The sequence below is a fragment of the Oncorhynchus nerka genome, linkage group LG5 (genome assembly GCF_034236695.1).
Source record: "Oncorhynchus nerka isolate Pitt River linkage group LG5, Oner_Uvic_2.0, whole genome shotgun sequence".
Lineage (NCBI taxonomy): Eukaryota > Metazoa > Chordata > Actinopteri > Salmoniformes > Salmonidae > Oncorhynchus > Oncorhynchus nerka.
The window spans coordinates 12,619,929-12,632,237 of NC_088400.1; the positions used below are offsets into that span (position 1 = coordinate 12,619,929).

Consider the following 12,309-nt stretch of genomic DNA (forward strand, 5'->3'; position numbering starts at 1 on the left):
CTAAGAGGCAGCATGAAGTGTAGTAAAGGAGATGGACTGGTAAGGCTAAGAGGTAGCATGAAGTGTAGTAAAGGAGATGGACTGGTAAGGCTAAGAGGCAGCATGAAGTGTAGTAAAGGAGGTGGACTGGTAAGGCTAAGAGGTAGCATGAAGTGTAGTAAAGGAGATGGACTGGTAAGGCTAAGAGGCAGCATGAAGTATAGTAAAGGAGATGGACTGGTAAGGCTAAGAGGCAGCATGAAGTGTAGTAAAGGAGATGGACTGGTAAGGCTAAGAGGCAGCATGAAGTGTAGTAAAGGAGATGGACTGGTAAGGCTAAGAGGCAGCATGAAGTGTAGTAAAGGAGATGGACTGGTAAGGCTAAGAGGCAGCATGAAGTGTAGTAAAGGAGATGGACTGGTAAGGCTAAGAGGCAGCATGAAGTGTAGTAAAGGAGATGGACTGGTAAGGCTAAGAGGTAGCATGAAGTGTAGTAAAGGAGATGGACTGGTAAGGCTAAGAGGCAGCATGAAGTATAGTAAAGGAGATGGACTGGTAAGGCTAAGAGGCAGCATGAAGTATAGTAAAGGAGATGGACTGGTAAGGCTAAGAGGCAGCATGAAGTGTAGTAAAGGAGATGGACTGGTAAGGCTAAGAGGTAGCATGAAGTGTAGCAAAGGAGATGGACTGGTAAGGCTAAGAGGCAGCATGAAGTGTAGTAAAGGAGATGGACTGGTAAGGCTAAGAGGCAGCATGAAGTATAGTAAAGGAGATGGACTGGTATGGCTAAGAGGCAGCATGAAGTGTAGTAAAGGAGATGGACTGGTAAGGCTAAGAGGTAGCATGAAGTGTAGTAAAGGAGATGGACTGGTAAGGCTAAGAGGCAGCATGAAGTGTAGTAAAGGAGATGGACTGGTAAGGCTAAGAGGCAGCATGAAGTGTAGTAAAGGAGATGGACTGGTAAGGCTAAGAGGTAGCATGAAGTATAGTAAAGGAGATGGACTGGTAAGGCTAAGAGGCAGCATGAAGTATAGTAAAGGAGATGGACTGGTAAGGCTAAGAGGCAGCATGAAGTGTAGTAAAGGAGATGGACTGGTAAGGCTACGAGGTAGCATGAAGTATAGTAAAGGAGATGGACTGGTAAGGCTAAGAGGCAGCATGAAGTGTAGTAAAGGAGATGGACTGGTAAGGCTAAGAGGCAGCATGAAGTGTAGTAAAGGAGATGGACTGGTAAGGCTAAGCTGACTTGTTTGACAAAGACAGTTGTGAGAGGAAGGATACAGATCTGTGGACCAGTGTTTGCTTGTGTTTGATAAGGAGGAGGTGTGTCTATTTGACTGGGGATGTTTAGACTGCTTCTTCTCAGTGGTGGGAGGGATGTGAGGAGGATAGCGCTGTCCTGCAGTTGGAAAAGGAGGAGATAGAGTTAAATCCATCTTTAACATCTCTGGGCAGCAGACGATGTGTGTGTCGGGTATTATATTGTCTAGAGAATGTATAGCCAGTCTGAAGTCTAATTAATGTTAAGAGTCTCTCTGTCAGATCTCTGAGTAAAATATACCTGTTGTAATTTATATATTATACAATAAGAATGTGTATTATACATTACAATTCATGAATAGTTTATCACAAACTATTTATGAAAACACGGCTTCTAGATGCCAGAGACTGCCGCCTTCCTCTTGTGAAGGCCATGTCTGTATTTCATAAACTTATTGCTGTCTTGTCTGACACAACATGGCTTCCCAGTTGCTCATGTCATACAGCTGCTTCTCTGGACATCCCATGCGACTGGCCTAGAGAAACCATGCTGGCCTCTAGAGCCCATTGGCTGAAACCCCCCAAAATGGCTACTCAGCTGAGACTTGTCATCTCAGGGAGGCGAGGCGAACAGCGGAGTCTTGAGGGGACTAAGCATTACGGGCAAACGTGAGAATTCTAATCTGAAAGAGAAGGTCTGATCTCTTTGGGCTGTGGGTCATGTGGTACGACTACATTCAGTTAAATGAGGATTTTGTCGGTGGTGGAACTGTCCCTGTAATTGGTTGCTTTTTCATGATGATTTTACAAAGACGAATCGACACAATTGTAGATGGTGTCAAATGTTTTTACCCAATTTAGCACTTGATTTGAACACGACCGACCAAGAGCCAGAATTGAGCCCAATAACCATTGTGATAATCAGGTTTCTTACTCTTCTATTCTACTCTCTTCTCAAGACATGGCTGTATCCATGTGCTATGAAGCTTGCATCATGCTATTTTAAAGATGGCATACAAAGGCATTGACATTTGATACAGTTTAGATCAATTGAATGACAAGTGACTCAGGCATGACTCATGCTATGAATTAGGTCAGCTAAGTGACTCAGGCATGACTCATGCTATGAATTAGGTCAGCTAAGTGACTTGCTTACAGATTAGGTGTGATAGAGGGTCATTTGACATGAATTCTCAGGACATGTAATGGTGTACAACTGTGACATGTTTGAAAAAGCATCATGGCTAACATCTCTATAATATCTAGATCACGTAATGTCCTACCAACCCATCTGACCTTTCTGTTTCACCTCCATAATGTTCAGAAATACGCTTCCTATATGTAGGGTTGCAAAAATCCACTAGCTAAAAAAAAGTCCCAGTAAATGAACATTTCCAGGTTTCCCAGAAATCCCTGTTTTGAAGATTCCCTCTGGCAGGGTTCCATTCCCTGCTTATTCTCCCCCTTATTCAGGGAATCCTCCCATTGGGGTTTCTGGAAAACCTAGGAATTATGGGAAAGTGACAGGAATTCTGCAACACTATTTTCAACCATGCATTTGTGCTAATAATCTGTGCTGTATAGTCAGTATGCTGAGTGATGTTGAGGCTCACAGCTGTGACGGCGGCAGTAGAAGAGCAGGATCGTTGCTTCTCTGACATGTTTCCTTCTGTCTTTTATCTGGACCTGCTCAGGTATGTATACTTTGGCTTTGGGCAACCTTCAGGATCATGGCTAAAATGTATTGATCATGTGAAATTATGATAAATTAATTTGCATTTGATCTTCTTCTGCTCTTAAACATTCAAACTGCACACCTCAAAGTCTGGCATTTAGCTCTGACGAACATTGGCATCGTCGGTGAAAGACGGACAGTGTGTGAGTTTGGTGACCATCTGCTGTGTTCGAAGGTTAATTTTCCAGTATATCTCAATACGTTGGCTGTCGACTGGGACACACACACACACACACACATACACACACACACACACACACACACACACCCTCTCTCTTTCTGATCACCTCTGCAATACTGCTCTCTTAGATTGGGTTTCAGGCTCCAGCATCATGAGCATGTTAACAGATAATTGCATTGTTAATCAATGTCTCTCTGAGCTACCACGATGGACATTCCTTCACAGTCGCCCTATTGCCATTGGCCAGGGAGATACTATTCTACACAGTGTTGTAATCTTCTCTTCTCCTGCTGATGATAATGTATGGTTCCCTAAAGGTCCCAGGAGGACATTGCTCACCAGTGGAACCCAAGACACTTGTTATCCATTCATCGTTCTTTGATTAGCGTAGTCTGTTTCTATAGTGCTTTATACAACGGGTGTGTGTAATCCTGAATGCTGATTGGTTAAAACCGCATTCCAGCCGTTGTCTATTCCACCGGCTAAATCTATGGTGTTAAAATGCCTATTTACTCAGTTCCATCTGACTGCATTTAGTTTTCTACAAGCTGTGTAATTAAGTGATAATGCCAGAGAAAGCTGGTGTTTGGAGGCTATATTGGGATGGGTGTTGTTCGTTTAGGGTCGGCAAACCGTGCCAATATATCCTCCAAACACTGTCTTCTAGGGCATCATCACTTTTATACAACCGGTTACCAACATATTACAATAATGAGTCACATATTTTCATAAAAAAACGTTATTTTCATTCATTTATTCATACTATTTCATCCTTCCACAAGATATAGTCCCCACACCAATCTAGGGTTGCTAGAGACGAGACCCAGTCGTTCAGTCTTTCTGTTCTGTATCTATGGATGTGACCCAGTCGTTCATTCTAAATGTACCGTTGCCATACTGGCTGGCAAAGTTATTATCCTTTGCTTGCTAGCTTAGCCAAATACGGCTAACTTACAGTCATGTCAAAAAAGTGCAGCCGGTAAAGTAGCTGCATTTGCATTTGTTAAAGCTGGTTTCTAGTGCCATTTAATTGGATCCATCCATAACAATAAGCTGATGAGGTACGATTTCGTCTGGCATAGAAAATGTGCTCTCTCGTCAGGAAACTGTTATTCAGCGGAGCTAGCCAACAACACAGCTACAGTAACACAATCATTTCTAACTGAAAGCTGAAAGACTGCAAATTAGCTGTGTTTCGTTTGATCTTTTTTTAAATTTAATTTGTTTTGTATACATCCATAAAAATGATGCCAGCTGAGTTATGATTTTGAATGTCTGAGAAATGCTTCCTGCCTCTGTCTCGTCCAGACTCACGACTCGTTCATTACTGTGGGACAGCAGGAGATCGAATTTGAATATTGAAACAATGTTGCAAATGTCGGAGTGACAGACAGCGAGGTCTCTGCTGTTGAAAACTAAATGTTAGTCGAAAAAAATGAGATATTATCTAATGCTTTTTATAGTGGAGATCAAGTTCATAAATTGCCTGGCTGGGCTGATGAGACAATGGATTGTGCAGTCAGATGGAACAGAGTTAATAGGCTTTTATTATTTTTACACCCTTTTCTCACCAATTTCATGGTATCAAATTGGCAGTTACAGTCTTCTCCCATCGCTGCAACTCCCGTACGGACTTGGGAGAGGCAAAGGTCAATGGATTGCTTCTTGACACAACGCCCGCTTAACCCGAAAGTCAGCCGCACCAATGTGTCTGAGGACGCACCGTACACTTGGCGACCGTGCCAGCGTGCATTTCGCCCAGCCTGCCACAGGATTTGCTAGTGTGCGATTGGACAGGAACCTCCCTGCCAGCCAAATCCTCCCCTAACCCGGACGACATTGGGCCAATTGTGCGCCGCCCCATGGGTCTCCCGGTCACGGCCAACTGCGAAAGAACCTGGACTCGAACCAGGTTCTCTAGTGGCACAGCTAGCACTGCAATATTGTGCCTTAGATCACTGCGCCAATAGAGAGGCATAAATGGGCATTTTAACGTCATAGATTTAGGCGGTGGAAACGTGTGGAATAGACCCCGACTGGAATGTGGTATTACCCAAACAGTCACGATTCGACCTACCCATTGCATAAAGGGCTATAGAGCAGAGCACATTCTGTTGCTAATGGGGCTATAGAGTAGAGCACCACCAGTCTGTTTCTATAGGGGCTATAGAGTAGAGCACCATGTGATCATTCTTCCTAATTATGGGCTTTAGAGCAGAGCACATTATGTTGCTAATGGGGCTATAGAGTAGAGCACCACCAGTCTGTTTCTATAGGGGCTATAGAGTAGAGCACCATGTGATCAATCTTCCTAATTAAGCATCATCCTTTTGTTGTGTTTTCCACACGTAACATCTTAGCTTCATTTTAAAAAGGCTATTATGTCATGCATGTTGCACAGGTAAATAGTTCATGTTAAGTACAAGGCACTATGTCAGTTGTAAAGCAGTGGGAAATTTCTTATACCTTTTAATTCAGCATTTTAACACTTGATTATTAGCTATCAGTTTCCTCTGATGAAACCATATTACAAAGAGAAACCACATTCATTATCCCCCTGATGTGTCAAAGCTGAGCTTAAACAGCAGTAATAAAGCTGTAGCTTGGTTGACAGTAATCCCCCTTGTAAGCGGATTTAGTAAAGGCTGTTTTCCCAACAATACACAAGTTCTTATGAAACGGGTTGATGTGAAACACCTCTGGCTTTATTCAGTTGTTTAATGTCGTCTTTAATGTCAAGGTAAATGCCATTATTAGGTTCATTGTTCATGTTGTCTTTGGAAACAAAGCTCAGAGCCACCTTGTGATGTTGCAGTAGGAGGTGTCCAAGCCTCTGCTACTGCAAATATCAGGTCAACGGTTGTGTTGTAGTCCTTTACTGCTACTGTTAGTCAAGAGAAGGTTCTAGTTGGATGGAACTTGTTAAGTGCTGGTCAGAAAGCTACCCTGCTGTCCCCACAATCAAATTACCTTCCTCAGCTTTAGATACTTCCAGACCAGCGTGTACAGTCAGTACATGCTCGTCCTGTTACCAGCGTCTGCCGATTACTCGAAGCGATAGGAGCAGGCCCTGGCCCTAGACTAGGGCTGGTCAATGACCACAAGGTAATAGACTAGAATGCCTGTTCTCTGTGATGTGACAACGGCCAGGAGTCCTGCTCGATCGCTTTGTTATGAAGTTATGCAAACTATGAAGTTATGAATAACATAAAATAACATAATATGATGTTATTTATGTTATTTCTCATGTGAAGAACTCCTGTAAACCTTGCCGTATTGAAACTCAGTGAACAAGGCATCTTAGACAAGCTGAAAAACAAATGGTGGTACGATAAGGGTGAATGTGGAACCAAGGACTCTGGAAGTAAGGTCAGTCTCCGCAGGTCTTCTGTGTTGATTCCCAGTTGCATTGTGACTTACTGTTCATATGCAAAGAAATGCTAAGCCATACTGAAACATCTAGATTATACTCTATATCCCCCCTACCCCTTATTTTATTCTTTTATTATACCCCCAAAATAATTCTGCCACATACATTTAACAAAAATAAACAAGTGGTTCAAGTCCTTCATGCACGATTTCACAAATTCAAATCATATCTGAAAAATACGTTGTTTTTGTTTTGGCCAATATAGAAATAGGAACTGCTTTTTTGCTTCACAAACTGTAATAGTAAATGACCTTATGCTTGGTGAAATGGTACATGTAAAATAATCAAACACCATCATTGAATAGTTGTTGACTAGCTGTTGACATTAAGTGCTATTTTTGCTAATTTTCATGCTTGACATTCATGATATTCTTACCATTATGCTGTTGTTTCTATTTACTAAACAAACAGTGTTCATGATCAACTGCTTCCATGTAACTTCGGGACATTACAACACCGCGGGGTGTTTTTCAGGTCTTTGTCTGAGCAAGGAGTTGCAAAGAAGAGATCTTGTTGTTTCCACCCCACATGAAGTCTAAGAATGTAATAAGCCTCTATCTAACCCTCTGAGACCATAGCCAGGCCAATAAACTAACAGATCAGTGTCCGTACCCTCGACAGTTTAGCTACAGATTACCACAGTCAAACCTCAAAAGGGTTCAACTGCAAAATAGTAAAACTCATAAACACATTTTATATAATTTCACATTTTACATGTTTGGGAAGGAAGCAGCAGCAAAATGGTTTGATACCAATATTGACCTGTGAGTTACAGCTTCCTTATATGGAAGAAGACCCGTAGAATAGGGGAAGCTCTACATTCACCTAGATCAAACTAAAGAGGTGACTCGTCTCCCCTTCATTGGAGAGTGGTCTGACTATGGTGTTCAGATGTTCCTCAAAACTTCTTGGACCCCTATAGGAAAGCCAGTCCAATCTAGACTTTTTCTAGACTCAACCTCAGCCATCCTTTACTTTATCAGCCTTCTGTTGCTGTTAGCCTCTGGAGTCTGTAGTATGATCTGCCATTGGTAGCATCAGAAACGTTTCTGTCTCAGAGAAACAGTTTGTAGGAAGATCTGATAATAGAGTGTTAGGTCTCTGACTGTTATTTCAACAAGACTCTGTAAGGATCAGTTTGAGGCCTATATATACTCTGCTTTAGTATCGTACTGGTAGGCTGTACTGTTCTCTACAGAACTCTCTCTCCACCGCAAACCCTCTAACTATGTTCTTCACCTTCCCCAGGACAAGACAAGTGCTCTCAGCCTGAGCAATGTGGCTGGAGTCTTCTATATTCTGGTTGGAGGGCTGGGGCTGGCCATGATGGTGGCACTGATTGAGTTCTGTTACAAGTCACGTGCAGAAACCAAACGGCTCAAACTAGCAAAAAATGCTGAGAAATTTAAGCCAGCTCCACCGACCAACCCCCAGAACTTTGCCACTTACAGAGAAGGCTACAACGTGTATGGGACAGAGAGCGTGAAGATCTAAGGGTAATGGCAACGCTGCTCTCTTCCTGATTCTCTCTCCGTGACATCTGAATCATTTAGTTGGTTTCCTCTGGTGGTGTTGTTGAATGATTTGTTTGTTTGTGTTGTTCTCAAGCTGTTTGGTGTGATTTCGTAACAGTTCATCACTCTTGACTTGAACATATCCACAATATTTTAACTAGCCAAGTCCGCTAAGAACACATTCTTATTTACCATGAAGGCCTAACCCGGCCAAACCCTAACCCGGCCAAACCCTAACCCGGATGAGGCTGGGCCAATTGTGCACCGTCCTATGGGACACCCGATTACGTCCGGTTGTGATACGGGATCGAACAAGGATCTGTAGTGACGCTTCCAGCATTGAGATGCAGTGTCTTAGACCGTTGCGCCACTCGGGAGCCAATAGACAACCCAACATTACATTTACAATTCCCCTTTTGTTGACTTGACATTGTTACATACTGTGTATGACTAGACGTCAACCCTTGTGTGGGCCGCCGAAGCGTGTTAAAGTATTTTCATTATTTGAAATACATTTTCGGGATGGAAAAATGCTTCCATCGTAAACTTAAATGATTAAAACCAGATATAGAGTATGTAGAAGAGATAATGGACCTACATACTCTATAGTTATATCATCTTTGAAAACTAACAATCAGCAACATAAAAGTTAGACAGTCTGGGAGAATTGTACATAAAACATTTATTCAGCATTTGTTATTATGTTTGAGCCAAAGAACACAGCATTAGCCATGGAAGAATGCATAAAATTAAAGGACATTTGTTTTAAAACTGCAAAATGTTCTCTCAGGTCCATGGCAGAATATGTAGATTTGAAGGAAATGCAAACATTTTTCTACACCGCCAAGATGGGGGGGGCCTCTAAATATTTTTTAAGTCTGCGTCCCAATGGACCGGCCACGCCCTATTTCACGCCCCCTGCCTCGTCCACCACCTAAGCTCCTTTTTGGTCCAGAAAAAAACCCTGCACTATGGTGTTGTTAATTGAAATCAACATGATTTAAAATTAAAATTAAAATTAAAAAGATTAAGCCATCAAAAAACATTCATCTTTATCTCGTAAACACTCATACTTTATCTAGCTTAAGGTTTTAGTTTACTCAGTAGAATATGCTAGCAGCATCTGCAAATCTCTATGTTAAGCTAATGTCCCAAGTAACACATCATCGTGCCTCAACCATTCCAACCTTATTGACACGTCTCATCTCATCCACCATTTTAACAGACTTATTACCCATGTTTCTCTGTGTGAGAATCTCCATTTCATTGATTCCTTGGGTCCTCTTTTCCTCTTTTCCTCAAATCCCATTGGGTGAGAAGGTCAGAGGGGAGGGATCTCCGACTTCTCATCCTATTGGTTTTGAGGAGGTGAAGAGAGAAGACGCAAGGAATCAGTTAAATGCAATTAAGATTATCCCTATGTCTCTACTTCCTTCCTCTAAAACAGGTATCGGGCGCTTCAGCTAGACCAGGTACACGATCCCTTACGAACGACTTCAGCTAGACCAGGTACACGATCCCTTACGAACGACTGTGACTATTGACCCTATGATGAAACAACATGATCTCGTCAGGATGGGGGTTTCCTCAACTGCAGCTAAATCCTCTCCTGGCGGAAAATGGCGACGATAATCTGCAATGGCGACACGACAGGACTGGTGACGTGAAGAACTCAAGCGGTTTCCTCCAGTGCCTTACGTATGGAACAGTCACAGACTCACAGAGTTACTTAGAACAATGCAATTCATCACAGCGGTATTGCGTTTGGCTTGAACTCACAAACACACAGACAAACAAACAGAAAGACAGGATCGATACTGTCATCTGTTTTATGGAACTTCATTTGAGATGCTAAAGACAAAAGAGAGATACCTAAAGCCATCACTTGCACCCCGAGCACATTTCCAAGTGCCGGACAGAAGATGAATACGATATGACAGATGATAAATTGTTTTTTCTGCAAAGGGAATTTGATCAGATTATCCTAATTCTTCTTGCAGGCCAGGTTTTTACTGGTTACATGTGTTTTAAAATATGTTTATTATAGACACTGATTATTAGAAGATAGCTTGTTATTTTCCTGTGACCTTGGAATTGTTTTGAAAGACACATTTGAATCTTGTTGGAATCAATTGGTTAAATATGCCATAGCCAAAAGAATATTGTATTGTTGTTGTCCTCAACTATGGTGCTTTTGAAGTGTCAGAGATAGACTCCGAGAGAAGGCGTTGGTAGCTAGTAAACTGCGCATCGCAAATGGAACCCTATCACCTATATAGTGCATTACTTCTGTGCAGAGCCCCCAGTCAAAAGTAGTGCACTATATATTGACTAGGGGGCCATTCTGGACACACACACACAGGGACTCAAGAAAGAGATGAATGTGAGATGCAGCATTTGGCTTTACACAACTTAAAGCAGGCCATCTCACAATCCCAATATACTGCCAACAGATTCAGATGTGTTTTTTTAAAGAACGCAGAGGACTGTCTGAGCACGTTTCATAGTTCAGAAACTCTCCCACTGTGTTTTATGTTGTGTATAATATGAAGAGAAAACTCACTCACACAGTGTCGCTCCAAAATAGCCCATTTTTTTGTCTTCATTTTGCAAGAACACCTGCTTATAGCTGGATTTTCATGTAACCTAAAATCATTCAAATCTTCTGTACAATAAATTTAAACTGAACCAAAAGGGACAGTGGAAAAGTAGATGCAATCCAAACAGTATTGGCTTCTCAACAGTAGTATTATGGATGACCTTGGTATTTTGCTAAACAATTACACATTTTACAATAAGCTGCGCGGTTTGATGATATGCTTTCAGTTTTCATTTCATTTTATGAGCATTGTAGTGTTTGGTGAATTTACTTAGTAAATTAAATAACTGAATAATATAAATACAAGGAGAAAATAGATTTATACAACGTACTTACAGGGGATGTCTTAAAAGATTAGCACATTTCCTTTTCAAAAGACTGTGATTCCATAGTATTTAGGAAGAAAACGAATCATCTAAAACCGTGAAAAGATAGATTTACACACACACACACACACACACACACACACACACACACACACACACACACACACACACACACACACACACACACACACACACACAAAAAAAAGATTTAAAAAAGGGAAGGCAAGAATAAGGAAATAAACAATTCTAAAGAAAGAGAGGTGTACATTGCTTGAAAGTAGATGTATTTATTAAGGACTGATGGGTTTCCTTATTTTTGTAAGAAATTGCATGTAAACTCCGTAACGACATATCACAGCTCCTCTAACTTACATCAGATTCTACGGTGGAAATACAGCCACGGGTCATCGTTAGCGAGACAGTTTCTTTGGTTTTGTAAGTTCACTTAACACGGAGAAAATGGCCAAACATCTTAGTGACTACTACAAAAGAGTCAGAATTTGCATGTGTGTTTATCGTTTACTGATCTCCGTTAGTGAGGAGCTGTACAGAGAATTTGAATACATTTAGTAAATAAACCTGTACAGAAAATGACGTGTTTGTGTGCTAGTAATCTCATGAACTTGTTCAACCGCATGGCGAAGTTTATTAAAATAAACACACACACAAACACACAGCAATGATATTGTCATCACTCCAAGAATGTGTAAGCTCCGCATCTGTCCTCTCATCTGAACGGAAATGGCCTGTTTTGTAACATACTGTACAAGCCACATGTCAACTATATAATTCCTTCCTGTGCCATTACAACCTTCTGAAAAACAGGATGAGAAAATAGTTGTTTTATTTAATGGCTGGTGCTGGATCAATATTACTACAGAACCATCTGCTGCCTCTGACAGTCTCCCATATACACTGATTGAGAGTCTCACTGACATCTTCATTGGCCATCTGAAATCTCTCTCTCATCAATAATGTGTCATTATAAGTTGAGGAAACCATTTCAAACCCAGAGTATATTAACCTACAATGGCAAGACAGTGATCAAACATGGCAGCCTGATGAGTATATAGCACTCATCATGATGTATATATAGGACTACTGGTACCATGATGTATATATAGCATCATCATGATGTATATATAGGTCAACTGGTACCATGATGAGTATATAGCATCATCATGATGTATATATAGGTCAACTGGTACCATGATGAGTATATAGCATCATCATGATGTATATATAGGTCTACTGGTATCATGATGTATCTGTAGGTCTACTGGTA

The 12,309-nt window shown here is 41.3% G+C and overlaps 1 protein-coding gene across 3 annotated transcripts in view; it reads left to right on the plus strand.

Moving 5' to 3' along the window:
• LOC115115922 (glutamate receptor 3-like) overlaps positions 1–11,848 on the plus strand; it is a 251,277-nt gene extending 239,429 nt beyond the window's left edge. The window contains exons 14-16 of one of the 3 annotated variants that reach the window (XM_065018373.1): positions 6,410–6,524; positions 7,834–8,081; positions 9,547–11,848. In XM_065018373.1, coding sequence (XP_064874445.1) covers positions 6,410–6,524; positions 7,834–8,079 — 361 coding nt within the window. In that variant the 3' untranslated portion in view covers positions 8,080–8,081; positions 9,547–11,848. Of the gene's footprint in view, positions 1–6,409; positions 6,543–7,833; positions 8,082–9,546 lie in introns of those variants that run through there. The other 2 variants (XM_065018375.1, XM_065018376.1) reach the window with 2 other exon arrangements.
• Positions 11,849–12,309: the final 461 nt, after the last annotated feature.